Raw genomic sequence first — 25,883 nt, 5'->3', positions numbered from 1 at the left:
GGCTTTCTCTGAACGGAGTTGGGCATCAATGGCTCTCTATCCTGTGGTACAAAGAGCTAGCATCCTGCTGTACTTGCTATGCAAGAGGTGTGATGTTCCTCAGCTCCTGATTCACAGAGCGGAGCGTATATTGGAAGAGATTTAAAATCCATTACAGTTTAGTCCTCTCTGGGAAAACAGTTGAAGATGGCACAGCTCAAGCCAAACTTTGGAGAGGGCGTCATCAGAAAAAATGTATAATGTCCTGAAAATTGTACAACCTCTACTGATCATCTGTGTACTTCTTTATAGTATAATCGTATTGGTCTTTCTTTCTCTTTCTTTCTCTTTTTTTTTTTTTTTTTTTTATAGGTGTGGTATGAGCCAGGTGTCTGCAGCAGGGAAACATTTCACTCTTGGGGTCATTTAGTGTGGACGTCGACTTTATACAACAAGACCTCGATATGAGCAACCCCCAGTAAGTAAGAATTTAGTTTGAGACCAGTTTAAGAGTGTGTGAAATATTAAGTCACTATAAACACAGTCATCTAAAGAGCAACTCACCATGGTAGGGTGTGATTAGCAGAACTCGATGAGCATTTTTTTTCACACCCCTCTAGTGAATGACTTTGAACAGGGATCATTGGAACAGCAACTTGGCCCCATCCAGCATGTCTGAGAGAGAGCAGCCGGCCATCTCCAGCCTCCGCTGGCATCTCTTAGCATTCAGGAGGGATGTTCACTTGTCATCTTCTCTTATTAATAATTACTCTGTGTGTGGTCCCCCAGACAGGCCCTGCATTCTGATGACAGCCAGGGTTGGGGCTAAGAGAAGGGAAAGGGAGGGAGCAGGGGAATGGAGTGGAATGGAGCGAAGTGGAGTGGAGTGAGGGGTGAATGCAAAATGGGTTCAGTCAGCTGCATCTTCTGGTTAAAGGCACAGGATGCGGTTTCCCACAGAGATCTCTGTCCAGACAACAGACCAATGGGCTCAAGTGGATGATTGGTAAATTTGATGGTTGATTACAAGTCCATTTGAAGGGCAACACGGGGGGCAAAAAATGATTGTTTATACGCAGTGTATTGACTGGCTAGTAGCACAAAAGCAAGATTTAATGCTGCTGAATGCCGGTGACTCTGTGAAGTGACAGATGGGGAACTCTCATGCGGGGAAAGGTCTTTGGAGTTATTTTCACCCTTGCTCTCTTAGACTTGACGCTGCTGTAAATCTTCTTCCTCTCTCCATCATTCTCTAGCATGACTGCTCTGGAAGCAGTTGAGACAGGATAGGAAAGATGGTCAAGTACACCAAGTTCAAAGGGATATTTCTCTAAAATTAATGTGAAAATGGAAAATCTATCTATTTCTAAATAAAGTTTACAGTCAAGGCAGAGAGGAGACTGAACAAGGGACATTAAACATAAAAAAATAAATGGCAATTTAGCTGCTCACATAGAGTAAGGAATCTAGTAGCTTTGAGACAGGTCATCTCACGGTTAGCCTCAGTGTCATGTGATCCAGGTCCATGCTGCTCTTAATAAAAACTCACCATGACGAAGCGTTTCTCCAATCATCAGAAAAAAAGTCCTAATTACCAAGTCCATGCATCCACAAATGTTGTTTATGATTTTGGGTTTATAGTGTTTGTTTTTCATTTGTTTTATGTTCTGAATGCTTCATATTTTAATCCATTTCTCAGCCTGTGAACTGCACTCAGTCTATAAATTATATTGTTTATAGTGTTGCTGGGTGTCAGTGCCCAACTTAGTAATGGTTTGTATTGAATGCTCTCTCTCTGGCACTTGGTGAAATGGGTATAAAATGCTGGATTCAAAGCTCAAGCATTCCCTCTATTAAGAGTAAAAACATGGCTCCAAAGACCAACACAACACCCTCGCTCTTCACCGTTGCAGTGTAATTGTCAACTGCTGTAATTTCCCCTCAGACCTGCTTGGAAACTGTGAGCATCGCCCCAAAGATCAGATTGTACAAATGTACCACTGTGTCAGAAGCTCATGTCAGGGGTGCTGCTGGGAAATCTGGACAGTGATATAAGTGATTCGGCACATCGGCCCCGCGTTCCTGATGATATCAGGGTGGTGAATTGCTGTGCACCAAGGAATGGCCAAGCACTGTATACAAACTTATTGGGTAGGGCAGAGCAGCTGGCTTGTGGACAGCTGGCTAGAAACACAGTGGCACTGAGCACTCGGAAAGACAATGATACCGATGCCCTCTGCAAACAGTTCGTGCTGAGGCGGCACTTTAAAATCCACTGAAGTGACAAAACCACATTTTTTTTATTGCACAGTATAGGTGATTTAGAAGATGGGATGACAGGAATCAATCTCACCCCTTGTTGTCATGACAGAATAGCCTTATTTTTCATAGTTTGATCAATGCTGTTGTCTTGTAATTAAACTGCACGGGTGAATTATGATCTACTGTGTTTTACGAGTACATTAATCATTCATTTTACTTGTATGTACATATAAACAAAAGTTGCTCACAGTAACGTTAAGCACCAGGGTGAAAAGGGTTAAGCACTGTTTTGTACAACATGTCAGATACAGTTTACTGTCGATACATTAAACTGAGGCTGAAGCTGTTCAGGCAAGACTACCTCTTAAACAAAAGGACAAGGACCTGCCAATACAATGCAGGAAAACTACAGGGCAAGATATTATTCTAAACTTATCTCAGACTAAAGCCTTTGTCCAAATAAAAGGTAGTATAAACCAAACAAACATATTAATGTAATGTATTTTATTGCAAAGAATGAACTCTAATCTCAGATATATACTGGTATACTAACTAGTTTCATTATAGTTTTATATACTCTAACTTTCCATGCAGATTTGTAGCCCTGGAGGTTACAAATTCCCTCCTGATGTATCTTATGTCACAAGTTGGACCTCCTTTATGAGCATGGGTGTTAGAATTCAGAGTAAAAAGATATAAATTAGTTTTACTTTCCGTTGAGTTCAGCAGTATTGGACTTCAGTGGTATTTGAGTACCTTTCTCAAAGACAGCTGCAGGAAGCTCAGGCTGGAATAGATTACAGGTAAGATTCATTTAAACTCCACATCTATAAAATCACAGAGTACTGCCAAGAAGATATACCTATTGAAAATATCTTAGTGAAAACGAGCATTTTTGTGTGCCTTTCCAAGAAATGTGTTACTGAGGAGGAGTGTCTCTGTAAGGAGGGTGTTATACCGTTATACCTTGTTGAAAGCGGTTGAGACGAAAGAAAAGAGTCAGTGTTGAGCGTACTAATAATGAAAACATCTAAACTCACCACATATTCTTAGTTCTTAAAAAAACATGCCTGTCATGTTGTGAAAAGCAGCACCAAGTCTGAACTGGAATGGAAAGGTCTGAGCAGTCTCTTATATTTTTTTATATGTATTGATCACTGCATGGTGATTTATAGGAATGTGGAAAAAATGCTGGGGGAATAACTATGGATTGCTCTGCAGTGCCAGTCCCTGGCAGTAATTACACATGAAAAAGAAATATTCCTTTTTATATATAGTGTTATACAAAGTTTAAACAAATCTGCTTATACTAATTATTACATGTTTGAACAATTTATTACCTCCGCCAGGTGATATTGTGATCGTTTTGCTTTGTGTGTTGGTGTGCATGCATGTGTCTTTGTTTATTAGCAAGATAACTCAAAAAGTTATGGATGGATTTTCATGAAATTTTCAGGAAATGTTGATACTGGCACAAGGAAGAAATGATTAAATTTTGGTAGTGATCAGGGATGGGGGGCATGTGGGCCCGCTGATCTGCCTTGGCGGAGGTCTGCCCTCTCCGAGTGCTTTTCTTTTTGATCTTGTAGTAGCACCAAATGTTAGAAATTGATCAGAGCATGTAAGAAATAAATTAAAATAAAATGCAAATTTAACCACTGTTTTGCAATAAAACATCAGGAGTTCATGAATCTAAAGATTCTAGACTTGCTGTATGAGCAGTCCAGCATAACACGTTAGACTGACAGAAGCATTAGAAAGTCCTTTCAGGCCTCATGGTAAAGCTTAGATCTTACTCAATATGGGTGTGAGATTCTCCCTCCAGTCATGCATGCTCTATGTTAACCTTTTTGCTTCCTCTGCTAATATTACATGCCTCTGAAAGGATCCCAGCCTTCAGCATGCTACTGGCTACCCTTGTCTACATCTGTTGAAGGGAGTGTTCAGATGTGAAGCCTCCACTCCTTCCACAGCATGGCAGCCAGCCACTTTACCGGGCCTTGCACATAATGGCTCCTAGCCTGCTCTGTGATTGTCTGGAAATGTGATTTTGATGCACTAAACAGTTTGTGTCTGTCATGACTGATTAGCGTCCTTGTTGCAGTTGGTCAAAGGTGCCAAGTCCATAGAGAGCACAGGGATGCACAGGCATGCTTTGTAGTGAGCTTGTTAATATGTATAGACTTTGACCCTTGACCTAAACACATCTACCAGTACATATGCAAAAGAAAATATTCAGATGTTCAATGGGTGGAAGTGCAAGGCATGTTATGTAGCAAGACCTTGACAATCAGAGGAGTTTGAGTTGTAAAGCCATGTATTGCCGTGTTAAGACGACAGTGTTCAAGTGATTCTTGGTTTCTTGTGAAAAGAGCAAAATAACCTTTAAAGAGAGTCCATTAAGCAACTATTACTCACAAAGCAAGTCCGGAAAAAGACAGACCTATTTTCCTTTCTAGTCCTGCCTACATTAACATTTAACAGGAAGGTGGGTCTGTTCAGTGATCTTCCACTAACTCTTTCCACCCACTCTGTTTCACCTCAAGCACAGAGGTTGTAGAATCCACCAACCCAATGCCTTTTGTTCCCTCTGTCTTGTAAGCATTGCCGTCTTTCACCATTAAGCACTGGAGGCATTGATATCTCCACACTGGCTGCACTGGGACAGCTGCCAAGTCGTGTGAGACTCCTTTTCCAGGGTGACTTCTCCTTGTCCTCTACTGGCTGAGCTCATAAAATTACAGCCCTCCCAACACATTTAAGTTTTAGGACCTTATTGGCAGATGAAATGACACTTTGTCGGATTCTGCCAAATATGGCTAGCCTCACAGCAAAATCACAGAGAATAAATCAAAATGTAAAAAAACAACTTAAATAACCTTTTCGTGTCCTCTAATAGCAGTAATTCCCTCAAAAATGGATTGCAGTCTTATACGGCCTTTTATCAAATACAGACATGGCTAACATTAAGATGCTATCACATTGACCTCGGTTATGGTACTGTTAATCGACAAGGCACTTCTGAGGCTATTACAACCAAAACGCTGGTGAGATGATAACATAAGTAAGAGGGATTTTTCCCTGTGTTCTCAAAGTGTAATGACATCAGGCATGCTAAATCACCCATTTATGGTCCTTTCAGATCAAGCCCACAGTGATTCTCTGACTTTAACAGTCTTTGATGTGTGTGTGTGTGTGCGTGTGTGTGTGTGTGTGTGTGTGTGTGTGTGTGTGTGTGTGTGTGTTTGACACAGGGCCCCTCCTCAGGCTGGAGCGTCAGAGTTGGAGGTGATATCCCAGCAGGTGGAAGAGGAAAACCAGTGTGTGGCCCCTGTCCAGCTGGTCAGCTTTGCCTACAGAGACTTGCCTTTGGCCGCCCTGGATATATCCCTCGCCGGATCCCAGCTCATTTCAAACCCAGATGAAGAGGACAACAGAGATGGGTATGTCCCATGAATACAACACCTCCCTACATTTTCTGTTGTGGTTTGACAGTTACAGGGTCATTATGAAAACAGTGTATGAAGATGGTTCTGCAAGTTATCAGCACGACTAGAACATGGTTTGAGACAGTAGTAAGGGTATGGTTGGGCAGAAAAAGAGACACTGCATTCGAAAGGTTTATGATTTAGATACAAGGAGACTAAGTCACCCCTTGTTGCATGACTGTGCTACATTCATAATTAAGACAGAATTGTAATTATTACAATCTATAATATGCCTTGGCAGAGAGAGGTGCTTCCATCACTCTCTCCATTGCTTGTTATTGCACATGATAATTACACCTGGTGTATTGAATCACCCCTCATTTTATATTTGAGTGTGAGTATCAAGCATATTTGGTCATGAATTTATTAGTGTCACCATGTTAAATGGACAATGTCTCCACTGATGTGTTCATTTCAGCTCAATGACACAGCAATTTCTGTCTAGCAGACAGCCTTCTGTTCATAATGTCGATTTCTGGCAGAAAACAAAGCGTGCTGTTAGCACCATAGCTTTCCTTAAATGTCAGAGCCCTGTGGCGGTGCTGTTTCAGTCCATGACGCCTTCTTGTCCTGTCCTGGGTTCATGTTGTTTTTTTCTATCACCATATCGCCATGCTGCAGGCCCAGCACTCTCAGGACAGGACACACCCCTCCCACAGCACCCCTGTAGCAAGTGTCCATGGCTCTCCACTCAGGAAGCGTGACTCACAGCCCTTTGGCATGCTGCAATGCTGGCATCCATGCAGAGAAAGTCGACAAACAGCATAAGCTTAATTAGAGCATCCGGCATTTCGCCATCCAAGCCCTGGTGTGTCAGCTGACCATGTCCGGCTGGACTTTGCCTGGTCTGGCCCAGTTGAGGCCAATGGCTCTGTGGGACAGAGGGCAGGGACAGATGGGTCCTGTCCTACACACCCACTCCCTCACTGTACCATGGATCTTTCTCATTCTCTCTTGCTCCCAAAAAGAACAGAAAATACACTCATACAGTATCAGTGCCACAGCAGAGAGCAGGATATGACGTCCTCACAAAATTATAGTCACAGTGGGCACTCTCATATGACACCATATGACACCCTAGTCCCCTGAAACTTGGCATTGTGCTCTCGAAAAGTCAAGTGGCAGCACAATTTGTCTGTTAAGGCTTCATCAAGCCAGAGAAAGTGGATAATCATTTTTGTCTTTACTGTGAAGTGATTTCAATTCAGAGAGAGATGCTTGTAAGCTCAGAGGTATTCCACAGAACAGTAAAAAAGGAGATTGGAATTTGTGATTCTTCCGCTTACAAGCATTCCAAGACATACCAGTCATCACAGTTTCGTTCATACATCTGTCCTTTTGATGATCTCTTGGAAAAAGTAACAAAGCCAGCTTGTCATAGGTTGCGGCTGCTTCATGACTCATGTCTGTAACATCAAGAGAATGTCATGACTCTGTTGCGTGGTGTGAGTTTATAAATTCATCTAGACGTACAGTAGACACAGATAACACAGTAATGAACTGAATTGCTTACATCATTCTGTTATCTCATAAACAGTTTACTTTGTATTTAATGTAATGTTTTGGCAAGAGCTATTTAAACATACTGCAGGCTAATTTTAGACAACTGGAAATGATTATGTACAAGAATGTAAACCAACTTTCATCATTTCACTTATGGACTATGAGGTAGTTTTGTGTGTGCATTGACTTGAGTGATAGCAGTTTGTTTTCTTGAGATATGACTTACATTCCTGACATGTTTCTTCTCAGCTCAGTGCCTTCCTTGTTGTGACTATATCCTGTTGTTACAGAGAGGGCGTATTTTGCTTTATAATCGACATTTGGTTTGGAAAATTTATCTTGAACTGTAGTCAGTGTGTTGGTTTTGGTCTAGAAAACATTGTGAAAATGAGGTCATAGAAATAGCCTCATACCAATGGCAAGAAGCAGGATAATATAAGGCTCCGTTATAATCATTTCTAATTTGAGCTCAAATTTATGATTAGTACGCCTTTGTTTTATTTTTGTTACATGGTCTGTAAAAGAAAGAGCAGAAAAATACACACCAGAGATCCACATTAATGTTGTTTTGCAGCTTCTCGTGGCTCTTTAGCAGAAAACGTGGGTGATTATGTAGGAGGTGGATGTTCTTGTGGACTACGAGGGGGCACAGGCAGTACTTGCAGATTGTGTACAGTGGTAAGCTGGTTGGAATTATTAATAGATGTTGGCTGCACCATTTCATGCCAGAACTTGCTGTAAAGTCCAAGATAAACATTGTGTGATTTCATATCCCCATTTGGTCACTGTACTAATATTTCCAAAATTCAATATTTTCAGTATTCAAAACATTTTTTTTTTTTTTTACCAGAATGTCGTACTGTGTTAAATGAAAACTCTACTATGCTTCGATATTCAATTATATCACCATTTACACATTGTAATATATGTGCTAGTTTCCTCATTTACGTTTAGAAAAAGGGGATTAGCAAGGACCAGTGCTAGTATAAATAAGAATCATACATATATATATATATATATATATACACACACACACACACACACACACACACACACACACACACACACACACACACACACACACAATTTTATGTGTGATGCACATAAAAAATGATGCATTTTTGTGCTGAAACTTCAATACTTATCATAAAAAGCAAGAAAAAGTCAGTTGCAATAACAACTTAGCACTGTTTGTATAAAGGCAGTTACTGTTATTGGTAACCTAAAGGTGTAAAAGCATGTTGAGGCAATCCTCTACCTAAATTGCAACCTTTAGATTGAGTGGATCCCAGGCTTCTGGGGAGCATCTCCTCACCTGGCCCCAGTCTCTGGGGCCCAGAATGCACAGCCTGCACTTGTCCAGGGTTATCGTCCCCAAATCATCGTGCTACCCACAGCAGCTGTAGCATATGCCATTGATCTCCAGGGCCCGGACTGAGAGGTGTGAGGCACTGCAACACTGACAGATGGTTCATATGGGTCAACCTGCTACTTTGACTGGAGGAGAGTGGAGGTGGAGGGGATAAAGAGTAGGATGAAGGGAGGAATGAAGCACTTTCATTCACAAAGCTGCCGACCACAGATCAAGAGGAAATGGCTCCATTTGATGAATGTCATATCTGTCCATGTTGGACAGTGTGGGATTAACCCGACGTTGTGTTGTACCCTGAGAGGCATGGTGGCTAGCTGATAAAATGTTAGGTGAAATGTTATACATTAGATCAGCTTAAGTGTGCCCAGCCAGCCTAGACTGATTGCATTACTCAACAGAGTGCTCACAGTGTCTTAATGAAATAAAGTTTTCTAACCACTTTTCATTCAGTGCAGTGCATCAGTACAGCAGCATTTGAACTTATCTTTCAAGCTTGATAATGCTCAAGGTTGAACTAGGATGAAATAATTAGACAAATTTAAACTGTAGGAAAAGGCACTGAAGGACTTTGCCAGGCTCTTGTGTGAATCTTGGCAGCAGTAATATTTCATGGGGCTTTGGAGCCAGAGCTATACTATACCTGTTCTGTGTTGATGGATGTCTGAAAAGAGATGCAGGATTTCTCCTTTTTCCCCCCTCTGACTCTATTTCAAACACACAGAAGAACAGTCCTCTCTATCAAATTGGCTCTCTTGCCTGGCACCATGTGCGACACAATAGATGACATTTGAGTGCAGGGTTTGAGGGTTTGTTAATATTCACAGACATGCAAAGTGTGAGATTGCTTTTTAGGCTGAGAGCGAGAGAGATCAAGTGTCCTGGTGAAAACCCATTTATCAGGGACAGCTTGTCTGCTGCTCTGCACATGGAGCCCCATCCATCTCCATTTGCCTGGTATCTGTGGCCCATTTCTCAAAGACCAGCTTCAGGTCTTCTCTGCAAGGTGGTTTCACTGCGTAGGACAGAAGAAATGATAGTTGATCTCATTTGGTGGTCAGAAGAAAGTCTGATAAATGCTGAAAACTTGCCTGCATTTTTTAATTAGATAAAAAAACATATTTACTTTTTCCACAAGAAGGGATGTAATATCTAGTGAAAGGCTGATGTTTAGTTATTGGCACCTGCTATTGATTAGCTCTGTTTGCTGCAAAAATGTTTGCTAATTCCTAAGGCATGTGACCAAGAGATTAATACTGGGGAGGCTTGGAACCTCTAAAATGTACAATTGATTACCTATGATAACATCACTTGAGGCTTTGTTCAGCATATTTATTGCTCAGCTGGTTTTCTTTTCTCAAGGCTTCTGTGCTTCTATCTGTTGTAATAACACAGCTAACTCAGCAAAAGTAAAGAAGAAGGGATTTAGCCAGTTGTTATGTTGGCATTTGTCTTGATTTTCTAGCAATTTAGATAGAAGCGCTACCTGTGCTTTCTCTGGAAACAGGGACTCTAGTGCGAAAGATGCATATTTTTGGGTATGAAATAAATGACCCTTTGAGTGTATAAAATAAGTTAAGCAGGAGTTGGAAGATAGAGCCTGAATGGGATGAAGTACTCCAACATCTGCTGTTCAGGAGCCTGCAGGCGCACAGTTGTGGTCCATTTTCCCCTGCCCACGCCTGCTGAGTTCAGCAGATTGGTGTGAATTGGTTGAAGTTTAAACTGGAGGAACCACAAGACTATGTAGTTATCACTGCAGAAAGAGAAATTGAGAGGAGACAGAAAACCTGAGTCAAGTACTGTCATTTTAAAATACTGCTGGGGTATTATGTGAGGCTGAACCACATCTTCAAACAAAATAGAGTCAGTCAAAAGCTTTTCCCCAGCTGTTTATTTAGGGTTAATTTTAGCATGAAACACAATCCTCTTAAATCATCACTTACACTTATTAATTGGTCTAGTCATTTACATACACCAAACTCTGTCATTATTTATTTAGTTTTAACCATCAACCTGCCCAGGGACTACAGGTGTAGATTAGCACTCATGCTATAATCTGGCACCAAGCATCTTTCCTCTGACTCTAAATTAATGTATTGTTGTGCACTGTCCCTGTACAAATAAAAGCATACCATACCATACCATACCATACCATACCATACCATACCATACCATACCATACCATACCATACCATACCATACCATACATAAAATAAAAGTATACCTTAAATATTTGAATTTTTAAAAACCCTTAATATCTGTGGAGACTGAAGTATACTTTCAGTCTGTTATTCAGGATCTTGGGTTACAGCAGAGAACTGAAAGGAAGCGTTATTGTTTTGAGACCAATGATTAATTGTTTCGGAAGCAAATGTAATTGTGTGGCAGCTGCCACATGTCTATGCCCTAATGTGCTGAAGTTTTTCACCAACCAAAGTTCCTCTGTTGTAAATGTGCAATCAAGACATCAATCAAGAGTTCCAATCAATTATTTAGAATACAGGCACAGCAGTGAAAGTCATTCAGAGCAGCACTATTTTCAGCTTTCCATTCCAAACATTTTGAAAGATTAGTGTTTAGCTGTTTGTGTGTGTGTCTGAGTGTGTATGTGTGTTAAAATCAATACCCCAGACAAGTTGATAGAGTCTTTCAGACTCATTACTTGTAAATGAATTTTCCCCTTTTGCAGCCCTTCTCTTCTCTCCATCTCTTAACTCTCAAACACATACAAACAGAGCACCACCTCTCTGATTTAAGTTCCATTTAACTTGTATCTAATGAGTTTACATTGTATTTTCTCCTGCCTCCATTACAGGAGACAGTATAATGAAAGAGATGCTCATTGTGTTAGGCTCCCCACCGTAGCGTGAGTTACTGATGTGAGGCCTGAGCCAGAACTCAGTCCTGTCTGTGTGAATGGGCCCCGACAGAGCAAGCAGACACCTTCCTCTGTGCCAGTCACTCTGCCTGATGTCTTTGTCCGTTCTGCCTGGCCATTGAGCTATGAGAGCCACTGCAGCTGGCATCATGTACAGCATGCCATCACTTCCATCTCAGGCCAATATCGATCAGTCTCATGATCTAATCCCCTCACTCTGCGCTCCTGTCGGCCACTCTTCGATCGTCCCTCAGTGTGTTACCGCTGCAGCCGCTGGCCTGTTGATGTCTTTATAAACCTGTCCACCCCACATCTCTCTTCCTCTACACACAGTGTCCATTCTCTGTGTATGTGTGACTAATGTTTGCCTCTGCACGCACATGCACACACGACCAGTTTCTTGAGGTATTGCCCATTGGATTTGAACCTGCCTTGACCCTGTGAGAGAGTGAGGTGATTCTCTTCCATCGCTTGCTTCACCAGAGAGGCAGCCTCACTTCTTCATAAATACTTCAGGTCGTCAGTGTTCAAGGTTTAAAGTGATTTCCCTAAAATTAAGTTTCTGAGCTTGGAGTAATCCATCACTGCCATTTACTCTGCTTCCAGACAGGGTTTTTCTTTACAGGTTTATTAAATTAATATCTTTTCTGCCTGGCTTGTGGGAGAGGTCTGAATGAATTATGATTCCTCACAGTATGAGTTAAATCATGCTTTTCAATCCTGAAGGTAAGTCAGGTGTCTCCAGGAGTACTCTATGTGCAGCTCATTCCATCTCATAACTAATGATCCACAAATGTCCGGCGACTGCGTGTTAGGCGAATCATTAGGTAAATGTTTCTTTTTCTTGGCTCCCTTCCACTGGCAGATGGGGTTTGACATTGTTTCTTGGGAACAGATCCGTGCTCAGGAGAGTCTCTGTGGTATCTGCTAATGATACCATTACCCTCCACTACTTCTTTCTCACCCCAGGTGTGGAGCTACTAATCTGTTGGCAGTGGATGGTACAGAGCATTGCTGCAGAGGACTCAGTGCACCGGTTAGCCTCTGGGAGAGCACTGACACAGCGTGGCCGAGCTCCAGCCCCTTTGCTGACCTTGGTGAAGGGTGGAAAGGATGTGTATCTGTTCTGCACAGGAGTTCAGATAAAACAGCAAAACGACACTGTTTGATAGGGTCCCCTTTCTTTATATACCTTAAAGGATCGATACACTTATGATTATCTTACTTTGCTTTTGTCATTGTTTACATTGACTTCAAAAATATCATATTCATCAAAATCAATGCTGAGATGTAGGTGCCTGTCAACATTATCCAACAGGGCAAAAACATATGGTCAGATCATCATATACACAGGTAGTAAACAAGCCATGTTATCCATGTTAAGACAGATTTTTGGGTTAAACCTAGAAATCTCATTCCAGTTAATGAAGATCATCTCCTACTCTATCTGTATGCATGAAGAAATGAGTGAAAGTCAAAGTACAGGGTGTCTGCGCATCCTAAAAATCTTAAAATATCTGAAATGCAGTTTAGCTTTAATGCCTCTCTTTGGTGGTTTTCTGCACTTAAGTCCATATTACTGATGTTACAGTGTTTGAAAACCACCATTGAATCTTTTACTTTCTTTTTACATTGTAGTTGCGCTTACTTGCATGCTGGCAAAATGAAGATTAATTCACTATAATATTCCTTTTCCACCATAAAATGTAAGTCTGCACTGGACCACATTTATACTACTTAAGGTTATATTTACCTGCAAGAAAAAGAATATTTTTCTGCCATTAATAATTATTGTCAAAAAAGTTTCTTTAAAGCTGCGTGATCTCCTCACTGCAGGCATAATTATCACCAGTGCTATAGCCCACTTTAAATAAACTGTAAATATCCTTTAACTCAATCTGTATTTTCCGCTGCTCTGTCTTATTCTTCTTTCTCCGTCACCCCCTCCTTCCTCTCCGGCTTTTTCTCCGGTTCACTCTTGGATGAGTCCCAATGCCTTTGAACTGGCTGCACACTGCTTCCTCTCTCTGTGTTTGCCTCCTTCATTCTGAGCAGAAGCAAGAGGAGAGTAGAATAAATTGCATCCTCTCTTGTCCTCTGACAGACATTGCCCGTAGCTTTCCTCCTATGGGGGACAGGTGACAACGGATAGCTGCTATTTTCGAAGGAACATACTGCCTTTCTCAGTGTTGCCTCGGAGAAAGGACAGTAACCCCATATGCGCGCGTGCACACACACACACACACACACACAAACCTTTATTTCTACGTCTGGTTTTCAAAGAGTACATCTGAGTAGTATCGTGTGTGTGTGTGTGGAATATAGCACTGAGACAGGAAGGGAAAGCCCTGTATGCCTACTGGAGATTTGTCATTATTTATATACCCATAAATCTCCAGGTGTCTCAGCTAGTCACAGTCTCTGATTGGGGGGAACTTGAAGAGGAGAGTATGGATGGATTTAAGGCAGGTTTGACACTTGTGTCTTCAGGCGCAATGTACCTAGACAAAGAGTAAGCACACCCAGGGCTCAGGCACTCTACAAAATAATGAAAAATAAATAGCAGTGTGACAGATGTATAAAGCTCAAGCTCTTAAATCACCAATGGGAATGACCACATCCGTAACAGACCGATTGTAGGATCAGGTATTGTCAGATTTCCTCATCCTGTCATTCTTATTACAGGCAGGCACAAACACTCATGAAAAATCAGATGTCACTCAGTTTAGTCCAGATGGTGCATATGCAGCCCCACTGTCATGCAGGGAGAGCTACGTCGTGCCGTCAGCCAGCCAGCTAGTCAGTCATCCAGAGCTCAAACAAACCAGTCTGTCAACCATGCTGTTAGAAACCCATTCACTTAGATGGACATTCAAGCAGCCAGTAAGGTGGCCAGCAGCATATAGAGACCCTCCCTGGAATTTAACTACAGGATAGGATACTAATCCATTCAGAGCTTTATTTAAAATAATTGGGCTTAGAGATGTGGAGTTTACACAGTCAGGCATCATCTTATCATCAGCTATTATATTCCTGGCATTAATTGTCGTGTTGCTTAAAGATATGATGAGAAACCCTTAAATGGGGATTACAACCAATGTCATATAATCTGTCTCTAAAAATAGGCACAGATGAACTAATGGCTGTTGTAGTAGAATACAGTGCTTGTTGATGACACAAAGGGAAAGCTCTGTACTAGGAAGATGGGGGTTACAGAAGAGGTGGGAATGAACAGTTTGATGAGAAGATAAGGAATGGGCCAAAGAAGCAATGACTGTGAATTTATGCTCAGAATTACTTCATTACTAATATATCATGTCAGTGCCAGCAGAACATGTATTTATGCCTCATATGAAATGTATGGGTGTGTAAATTAATCTGGGCGTGCGTGCTCTGCGTTTGTTTGATTTATGTGCTTAATGGTGCCCTCTGCTGAAAAATGCTTAAAAGAACATTAAATGACAAAAAACTGAAAACTCAAGGTCGAATACACCTTATGATTTGTGTATTTTGACGCTTTTGTTGTGTTTTATTGATTTGACCTTGCCTGCTGCCTGTCAGATTTGCACTCCGTACAAGTATTAAATTTTTAACTAATCCCAGTATTTACAGTGTGTTTTCACAGCTCTTCTAAGTGCCTTTCTCCTGCCCTGACCGTCTCTCTCCTCCTTCTGTCAGGTCAAACTGGCTGAAGCCTTGCTGTGGCAGAAGGGCGGCGCTGTGGCAGGTCTGTCTGCTGTCGGCAGGATTCAACTGTTTCCTGGTGGCTTGTGTCATTCTGGTGGTGGTGCTGCTGACGCTAGAGCTGCTCATAGACACCAAGCTGTTGCAGTGTGAGTTCTTACATTTTTAATATTTCCAAAAACAATGTAACACGAATATGGTTTTCATGAAAATTATACTTGAGTGTAGTTCTGAGTTGGTGTGACTGTTTTTTACAATGCACTAGGATTAAAACTCGCAGTTAACAGAAGTAAATATAGATAAAAATAAAAAATACTAGTATGAATATACATAAGACAAACTAAAAGGTAAACATTTTTTAGTTTCTGTGTTCTCCCAGTGTTAAGCAACATTACTATGGCATTTTACAATGTGGGGCCTTTAATAAATAACTTTGCTTCAAATCATATTTGATTCTGCCTCTGTACAACTATAGTGCATCTGGAAAGTATTCACAGTGCCACACAATTTTTTTTTTATTACATTTTATGTGTTACAGCCTTATTCCACAATAGATTTAATTCATTTTACCTAAATTCTACACACAATACCTCATAATGACAAAGTGATTTTTTTAACTTCTGCAAATTTATTAATAATAAAAAAGCAAAACAAGTGGTGCCAGGCACAACAAACCCCACCCCTCGCATGTATGGTAGCTTATTTTGGCATTAATCCAGCTGATGTCATCATGTCTATGCATGTGCTGATGTCAGCGTATCAATTGCCTCTATATATGTGTCAAGTCTGAAGTAAATTGAAACAAAATTTATGTTTTATATACATTTGAAATTTTGCTCATTATAAGTAAATGGGGGAAAAAAAGATTTAGAAAATTTCATTAAAAAAAATTTAACTTTGACCTACTTTTCTCAAAATGTAATAACATCTGTTCTGGGTCACTGGCAATCTATAAACCCAATGTGGTATGAATTCAACCAATAGTTCTGCTGCTAGAGTGTTGACAAACAAACAAACTAGCAAAGAAAACCAAACAAAAACAATACCCCTTGCCTTCCCTTCAGGGGGCAGGGTAAATATAACACATGCATTTATATTTACACTCAAAACTGAGCTCAGGTGCATCCTGTTTCCACTACTTGACTGGTCACCTGTAGTAAACTCAGCTGATTGGACATGATTTGGAAAGGCACACACCTGTCAATAGTTGTGAGTGCATGTCGGAGCACAAACCAGGTCACAAAATCCAAGGAATTGTCTAGATCTCCTTCTGCAACACTGAAAGTCCCAACGAGCACAGTGACCTCCATCATCTGTAAATGGAAGTGTTTTGGAACCACCAGGACTCTTCCTTAGACCTGACGCCCACCAATCTGAGTGATTATGGTAGGAAAGCCTTTGTCAGGGAGGTGACCAAGACCCTGATGGTGGCTTTGACAGAGCTCCAGTGTTGCAGTGTGGAGAAAGGAGAACCTTCCAGAAGGACAAACATTTCTGCAGCACTCCACCCATCAGGCCTGTGTGGTAAAGTGGACAGATGGACGCCACTCCTCAGTAAAATGCACGTGGCAGCCCACCTGCAGTTTGCCAAAAGGAACCCGAAGGACTCTCAAACAATGAGAAACTAAATTTTCTGGTCTGGTGAAACAAAGATTGAACTCTTTGGCCTGAATGCCAAGCATCAAGTCTAGTGGAACCCACGCACTACTCATCCCCTGCCCAACACCATTCCTACAGTGAAGCATGGTGGTAGCAGCAACAGGAGGTGGGGATGTTGTTTGGCAGCAGGAACTGGGAGACTAGTCAGGGTGAGGGAAAGATGAATGCAATACAATCATCCGAAACACACAGCCAATATGACAAAACCGTGGCTTCAGGACAACTGTATGAAAGTCCTTTAATGGTCCAGACTTGAACCCAAACATGTCTGGAGAGATCTGAAAATGGCTGTGCACCAACAATCCCCATTCAACCTGGTGGACCTTCAGAGGTTCTGCAAATAAGAATGGGAGAAACTGCCCTAGAGCAGGTATGCTAAGCTTATAGCATCATACTCAAACAACTTTAGGCTGTTATTTCTGCCAAAGGTGTGTCAAAAAAGCACTGAGCAAATGCTGTTAATACTTATGTACACACTATATTTTTGTGTTTTGTTTTTAATATTTTTTTTAAAAAGTTTTGATCAAAATTTTTCACTTTACACAGGTATTGTGTGTAGAAATTTGAGGTAAAAAAAAAAAAAAAAGAATTTAACCCATAAAGACCCAGTGCTATTTTTGTGATTGTACCTAAATCAATTTTTGATTATATTTAACCTTTCTTAAGTGATTTATTAACATTTATTGTAATATTTTCCTCTGTATTTTGCACATTTTCCAGTGAAAATGAGGTATTTTCCTCCATTTAAATCACTGATCATGTAAATGTTCACAAAAGCTCAGATTAAAGTTGAGGGTTATTATTGTAAAACAGTGAAAACTGAAGAAATAGTAACGTTTTCAGTCAAATCTATTATTAACTGAACATATACCCAGAGACTCCATCCACTGTCATTGATCCAACTCCATGGATTTTACTGGTGAATCACTGCTGTAGAAGATGATGGTGTTTCCACGTTCACTACGGAGCCTCTGAACGTCCAAATGGGTCATACCTGATGACCATGAAAAGATGACTAACTGTATTTTACAACAATTATTTACATGGATTGATAGAATTAGTGGATTAACAGGTATTAAACTGTTTTGATCAGTTGATAAGTTTAGTTGTCAGTGGCTATTTGGGTCTTTATGGGTTAAAGCAGTGGTTCCCAACCTTTTTTGGCTCGTGACCCCATTTTAATGTCACAAATTTCTGGCAACCCCAGACATACAAAACTGAACCTTTTTTTTTTTCTTTTTTTTTTTGCTAAAATGAATTTTTTTTTTTTGATCATGTAATAGTTTGTTATACTATGTTGCAAATAAATGTTAATTTTCAATGACATTTAGTCTATATAATGTATATTATTATGGATGGAGGCAGAACAGCCAGGTGTAGATTACTGCACAAAATGAGAATTTGATTTTCCTTGGTCAGGATATGTACAGTCAGTCCAGCTTGGATTTACAAGGCTGACAATTAATACTGAACAAATAATAACTCAACTATGAATTACAAAAGAGCTGCAGCATCTGAAACTGACCACAATGAACATTTGAAAGATAAACAGTACCACAGTGCTTCAGTTTCAGCTTCAGAGTTTGTCATGTCTTTTTTTGTATTATGATTGTCTCTCTTAACTCACCATATATTTTTTACTAGTAAGTTTTTATTTTTATCAGTTACTAGGACTTTCAAGTGACCCCATTAGAATTCCAGGCGACCCCCACATGGGGTACCGACCCCAAGGTTGAAAAACACTGGGTTAATCTATTTTGGAATAAGGCTGTAACACAAGAAAATGTTAGTATAGCACTGTAAATACTTTCCAGATGCACTGTAGATAAAGGTTAAAAAGGACCATGCTGTTTGACTGAACTGCAGCTTTTTGACAAAATGTTGGTTGTATGTAGCTGGTAAAGGTTATATGAACATGTTCAAGTGAATTCCATACTGACTGGAAACTTAATGTCATACAAACTACAGCTGTGTCACTGAGGCTGCGATCAATCATAGCCTCATGAGTACAGCGTCCTATTAGCATTCAGTGGTTAACAGAATGTGAAGGTGCACGCATGTCACACCTTCACCCACATCATCAGGTACAGCACTGACGTCCTCATCTATCACCAGTAGAGGGTCAGAGGTCGCTATCTTTTTGATGTCAGAGGGAGGAATGAGGAAGACAGTCCAACGGAATTCAGGTCTTCCTTGTGTGTGTGTGATTGACTGACAAGACTGCACAGACAAAGGAATAGTAAGACAAATGTGTGAGTAGAGATTAGCGACATCAGGCAATACAGAGTTGGCTGTTGGATGAGTATGGGGGGGGGACTGGAGGAAGATGAATGGACTGATAGACAGATCACTGCACACGGCAAACAAAGACAGATGGGAGGAGAGGTGGCGCGTGAAGAGAAATGCCTCAGCTGACAGCCGAGTGCTGTTTGAGGCTGTCCACAATTAGCCTGATGAATAGACAGGAAGATCTTGGCACATTCATGTACAGTTATCTGGCCAATTCATATTTATGATGTTGCTTCATGCTTCTGTCACTCATTTATCCCACTTTACTCACAAGTGTTACAGGGAATAGAACTTTGAAATGAAGACGCACATTGCTGCAAAACTTCAGCATCCATCTTGCACCACAAACAAACTATCCTTGCAAAAATCAACCCATTGTTTTCTTTTTATCCCTGCAGTTAATAATGCGTTCCAGTTCGCCAGCATCATCCACTGGATCAGTCTGGCGATCCTGTCTGTGTTCTTCACTGAGGTGAGTCTCTCTCTTACCCATAACCTGCTCTACACAAAAACAGTCTCACTTACAGCTGATGCAGCGGCCTGTCGATTAATGCTCTGTTGTGCAGTATGTGGGGCCAGTGAAGTGCACCAACAAATCCTCATTAAAATACTAACAACATCACAATAGGCTCTTCACCATCTATGTCCAGCATCATTTGAATCTGATTAGTAGGAGTGAATTTGTGTACACCTCCTTTAATGATGTACTCTACTGATAGAGTACAAAAATAAAAAAGATCTATGTTGGTATTGCTGAGAAAAAAAAAAAAAAAAAAAAAAAAACTGGCACAGTTGGTCCCTCTTGGGTTCTTCTATTGATCTGCATCACTTTAAAACGCAGATGGGACTTTTCTGTACCACTAGTTTTAAATAATTTCAGCACCTCAGGTGTGCTATATTGATTGCCATTTTCTCTACAACCAGCTGCATTTGTTTTATTTCTTTACACTTGACCACCCTACTGTAAACTTTTGTCTGAATCCAGTTTTACAGTGATGATAATCTCAAATATGTGAAACGAGTATGACAATTAGAGGATGGCAAAAGAGAAGAACAGAGGAAGGGAGAATGTTTGCCCTCTGAAACTCCTGCTGTGTCAGCAGAAGGAGCTAAATGTGGTGTCTATAATTGTTTGGATGAAATCCTAGCGCTCTGCCTGTGATGTGTATGAATATGATGTCAGTGATGAAACCAATCTAAGAGTGAAAGAAATCCAAATCACAACAGTGTTTTTAATAGAGAGAGTTTCTATCTGGACTGTTCTGTCTTTATCATAAAGTCCTGTGTCAGTGGCTCAGTTTTGTTGCCCTTGTTTACTCCACTTATTCTGTGTGTAACCTTCTCTCTGACTCCGTCTCTGTCCCTCTGTCTGTCTCAGACGGTGTTCAGGATCGTGGTGCTGGGGATATGGGATTACATAGAGAACAAAGTAGAGGTAAGCTCCCAAGGGTCCTATTATTCCTACTCTGGGCTCCTTTCACAGTGCTGTCATTCTCTCAATGTCATTCCTCACTGTGGCTACTGTGGATGCTACAGACGTAACAGTAGCTGTGTATATGTGTGTGTATTTGTGTATTTTTGTCAGGTATTCGATGGAGCCGTCATCGTCCTCTCTCTGGCCCCCATGGTGGCCTCCACAGTGGCCAACGGGCCCAGCAGTCCCTGGGATGCTATTGGTCTCATCATCACACTGCGCATCTGGAGGGTCAAGAGGATCATTGATGGTAAGGCTGGGAGGGGCCGGGGGCTCAAGTCCCCAGCATCCTGTCCTTTACTGTCAGGTCAAAGAGATGGATGCTGCCACGTGCTCTCTGCGGTATCAGCTGCATGGAGTCTTGATGTTGTTTGCTCATTTATTTTTTTCCCTCTCGCTTTACGCAATGTTTCACTGGGCATAAAGACAGCATCTGTTCTAATGAATCGCTGAATTGTTTTAATGCTCACACAGCAGATGCCTTATGCAAATATTATCCTCCTATAGTTGAATACAGAGAATGTCATTTGTTGGAAAGCATGATTTTTTTTTTATAATGTTGCTCCCCCTTGTGGTTTTTAAATGTACAGTACAGTCAGATGGACCATCAGATCATGTGTTCTCTGTACTGTGGGTCAGATACTGCAAGATTTGAGCATGAAAGAAAAATAGTGAAGGCGTCCTGTGATGACTTTGTACTTGAATATATATATCTGATCAAGTTCAGTAAGATCACCATGAGTAGACTAATTAGTGGTGTAATATTGTTGAAATAAACCTGAACAATGTACTTAGATTCTATTGTGAAACAGCTCATCCCTGTGCCATTTTGTTCCAGCCTATGTGCTGCAGGTGAAGGTGGAGATGGAGCTGGAGATCCATCAGTATGAGAAAGCCAAGGCGGTGAGAGAGGAACAGCTTGACCGTCTCACCCAGATCTGCCAGGAGCAGGCAGTATGTACTCCTGTCCATCTCCCATCTCTTTACTTGTAGTTCATGTAATAACAATATATAACCAGCAGAGGGTGATAAAGACCTATGTAAGAAAAAAATGAAATCCATGGATACCTATAAAACTGATCTCACATCATAATTACATAACACTTTAATACCAGCAAGTGTTTGGATAATACACAGACATTATCTGCTTCATAACTGAATCATCACACATTATAACCATCTAAAATATAGGTTTAACTTTTTCAATGTGACTGAAAGGGAACCACTGTTCTCATTTTTCTCAGATGTACAACCAGAAGAAAAAAGTATAATCAAAGAGATGTGAAATATGCACTTTGGAAAATCACCATGCACTGTTTATTCAAAGGCCAATGGTAATGTGTACAGTACAGCCAACAAAGTTAGAGACATAAAAGCTCAAACTGAAAAAATAAAATAAAATGCAAATATAAAATATGTTTAAAGCATGATAAAAACCCAAAAATGTGATATAATGATACTATTTATTGTCCCTTGTATTATACAGGGTGGGGAAGCAAAATTTACAATATTTTGAGGCAGGGATTGAAAGACAGTGTATGACCAATTAGTTTATTGAAAGTCATTAGAATTTATTTGCCACAAGAAAATTTACATAATAGAAAATGTTTTTATTTTATGTGTCCTCCTTCTTTCTCAATAACTGCCTTCACACGCTTCCTGAAACTTGCGCAAGTGTTCCTCAAATATTCGGGTGACAACTTCTCCCATTCTTCTTTAATAGTATCTTCCAGACTTTCTTGTAATAGTTTTGCTCATAGTCATTCTCTTCTTTACATTATAAACAGTCTTTATGGACACTCCAACTATTTTTGAAATCTCCTTTGGTGTGATGAGTGCATTCAGCAAATCACACACTCTTTGACGTTTGCTTTCCTGATTACTCATATGGGCAAAAGTTTCTGAAAAGGTATGGATAGTAGTGTTAGGTATGATTATGACATCAATATATGTTTGGTTTCAAAACAACTGACGTAGTTCCTGCTGAGAAAAAACAACTAAATGTTCATTGTAAATTTTGCTTCCCCACCCTGTATCTTTATATTTTTATGTTTTAATCATGCTTTTAACAAGTTTTTTATTGGCTTTTTTGTGATATCTGATGACTTTTATTTATTTATTTTAGTCAGTTTTTAATCTATTTATTTTTAGGCTGTTTTAACCATGATCAGTGAGCTGCTGGGAGTACCTGTGCATGTCTTTTGTCTGTGCTGTTTTTAATCTATCCCCTGTACATGTCCTGTGGTTTTACTGTTTTTTGTGTATAACGTTTGAGATGCCCTCTCCAGACTGCAGAACAAATCTATCTATGGGTATCAATAAAGTCACCTTGAACCTTGAACCAAACTGTTATTAATGTCAAGTAGCCCCCAAAAGTTTCTATGTTTAAACTGAAAGACAGTGGGAAAGTACAGTAAACTCTCTCTGGTTTTTTCACTTCTCCTTTAGTTTGAAATCAGGCAGCTGAGGGCCCACCTGGCTCAGCAGGACCTGGATCTGGTGGCAGAGCGTGAAGCAGCCATGCAGATCCACCATATGTGGGGTAAACAGAACAGCAGTTTCCAGGAGGTGGACGGATTGGCCCCTGGAGCCGCCGAGCATCATGGGCCAGCCAAAGCTAGAGAGCCCGGGGGCCCCACAGGTAACCGTGTGGAACATCCAGCTCCTTAGTGCCGCAGCCTGTCAAAGCCCTCTGAGCAACAGGGGATTTAAGGCTGTGTTCGCCATGGTAACAGAGCTTGTGTTAAGTAGTTGAATACAGAAATGCTCTCTGTCCTCTGATGTACTTTTAGTGTTGATATTTCATTGGTCTCTAAATCAGTGATTACCAGCCAGCAGTTATCAGTCACCTGGAGGTGCTTGTAAATGAGATTCAGTAAAACTTATGAACTACAGGGGTTGGACAAAATAATGGAAACACCTAACATTGTGGCATTATAGAAGGTGTTTCCATTATTTTGTCCAACCCCTGTATAATATAATTTCACACCAAATGGTTGTATAAACTGATGACATGTTGATCTTTGGTAAATGTATTATAACTAGTCAGCTGACAGTCACCACTTATTGCACATGAGACTATATTAAAAATAGTTAACTAGCAAGAAGGGTTCAATAAATGGTTAAAGCTGAACATGACAGATAAGTGTTAAGAAGGGTTAACCTGATAGTGTAAAGGGATTTAGTAGAGAGTAGTAGGCAATGATCATGTTGATTTATATGAAAAAATATCCTAATGATAGACACTTTTTATTGAATATTAGAGTTTAAAAGCATTTTGTTTAGAATCTATACAAGCAGAATTCAACCAGTCTGTAAAGGGGAACTTATCTGATTGCATTCTGGGATGACTCTGAATAAAAATGTTGTGACCACCAAGGTTATTATCGTGAACGAAAACTAACAAAATGACGAAAACTAGAATTGTAAAAACATTTTCGTTAACTGAAATAAATAAAAACTATAATTACAAGAAAAAAACGATAACTAACTGAAACTGTATTGTGTGTTTTCAAAACTAACTAAAACGTATAAAAATTCTGGATAAAATTCCCTTCATTTTCGTCTCTCTCAATGTCAGATTGATGTAAAATCAATTTATTTCCCTCAAGCAGTTTTAGCTGCTGGCCCCATATGATATTTAACAGTCTGTCACTTCTTGTCACTTGTCATTTAATCGTCTTCTCGTCCCCACTCTACCTGGAAACATGGAGACTAAAGTTGAGAGAAAGCAGCAGAGTCCTGTCTGGGATTTATCTTAATTCAACGGTGAAGAAGATAAGATATAAAGAAACTAAAACTAAATTAAAACTAAGCATTTAGAAAATAACAAAAACTAATAAAAACTAGCAAACTTGCTCTAAAAACTAATTAAAACTAACTGAATTAGAGAAAAAAAAGTCAAAACTAAATAAAACTTAACTATAATGAAAAATCCAAAACTATTATAACCTTGGTGACCACTGACCTAGAGTTTAGAGAAGTCAACCTGTACCTGGGTGCTGTTACTGGGTGGAATCTCTTGGATGCTTTGAATAAAAATGGGAAATCCAGTGCATCAAATATAACCTCAGTGAAGTATTATATATAGAATAGATTATCAAAATGACAAACAACAGTGAATTGTCATAATGATCATCATACACCTGCAAACAGTAAAAAAACTCACACTTCTCCAGGTTTTCTTAAACCTTTTGGACCTGATTCCTCTAAACGATGTTGTTGTCCTCTTCTCAAAAACATTTGTCTGGGAATCTACATCAAAATTCTGGCGCTACACCTAGATGGACCATAAACCTTTTACACAGTGACAGGTCGTAACTTAAAGGACTCAAAGCAACAAAGTGCTGTCAGCGCTGGTGATGTCAGGGCTCGAAACACTGAGGCTTTTCTTTTATCAAAGCCATAAATCAGCATGCAACTTGTCGTATGTCTGTGTTTGTAGTCAAACATCCTTTTAACTGGGGCTGCTCTTCTTATACTCCTCTGTTGTTGATCATCTTGAGTTAGTCCCTGTCGCATTTTGTGCTGAGTAAAAGAGTGGTTCCAATTGGGATATTTATTGAATAAATAAATGAAACCCAAACTGTCCTGTGGGATCACATAAGAGAAGTCCACCCCAGTGTTTTAAATGATTTCACTGACAGAGAATTAGTCAACAACACTTAAGTTTGGTGAAATTGTTATTAATCACTCACTTTAATATTACATTTTAAAGCCCCCATGACAACTGCATGACATAATTTTGATTCCTTTCAGATCACCATGGCCAGGACGACATGAACAACTACATCAGCCAGTACTACAGTGAACCAAGCAGTGGTGAGCATAAACAAGACCAGTTCCACTATGTTCTCACAGCCAGTGGAGCACAGTCATGTATCATCATTGCACTGCAAAAATCCAAATCTTACCATGTGTATTTTTCTCATCTCTAGTCAAAATATCTCATCACACTTAAAATAGGGCAAAATCACCTAAAGAATAACTTTACAGTGAGATATAAAGAACTTATTTTTACACAATAGATCTTTAAAATCTTATTTCAAGAAATCTTACCAAGATCATTTTCACTTGTTCCATTGGCAGATTTTTTTTGCTTAATTCAAATTTTTTTTTTTTTTTGCTTAATTCAAGCAAAACAAATCTGCCAATGGAACAAGTGAAAATGATCTTGGTAAGATTTCTTGAAATAAGATTTTCAAGATCTGTTGTCTAAAAATAAGTTCTTTTGTCTTACTGAAAAGTTACTCTTTAGGTGATTATGTCTTATTTAAGTGTGATGAAATATTTTCA

The 25,883-nt window shown here is 40.0% G+C and overlaps 1 protein-coding gene across 2 annotated transcripts in view; it reads left to right on the top strand.

The window, feature by feature from the left end:
• Positions 1–25,883, top strand: part of tmem266 (transmembrane protein 266) — a 29,999-nt gene that overhangs the window by 1,574 nt on the left and 2,542 nt on the right. For both annotated transcript variants that reach the window (XM_030136198.1, XM_030136197.1), the window contains 9 exons: positions 352–457; positions 5,496–5,684; positions 15,161–15,315; positions 19,513–19,586; positions 20,493–20,549; positions 20,700–20,838; positions 21,427–21,542; positions 23,037–23,229; positions 25,347–25,409. In XM_030136198.1, coding sequence (XP_029992058.1) covers positions 444–457; positions 5,496–5,684; positions 15,161–15,315; positions 19,513–19,586; positions 20,493–20,549; positions 20,700–20,838; positions 21,427–21,542; positions 23,037–23,229; positions 25,347–25,409 — 1,000 coding nt within the window. In that variant the 5' untranslated portion in view covers positions 352–443. The remainder of the gene's footprint in view (positions 1–351; positions 458–5,495; positions 5,685–15,160; positions 15,316–19,512; positions 19,587–20,492; positions 20,550–20,699; positions 20,839–21,426; positions 21,543–23,036; positions 23,230–25,346; positions 25,410–25,883) is intronic.

The sequence above is a fragment of the Sphaeramia orbicularis genome, chromosome 6, assembly GCF_902148855.1.
Source record: "Sphaeramia orbicularis chromosome 6, fSphaOr1.1, whole genome shotgun sequence".
NCBI classification, from domain to species: domain Eukaryota; kingdom Metazoa; phylum Chordata; class Actinopteri; order Kurtiformes; family Apogonidae; genus Sphaeramia; species Sphaeramia orbicularis.
Note: the sequence above shows the minus strand (reverse complement) of the source record. Positions and strands in the feature narration are given on the sequence as shown.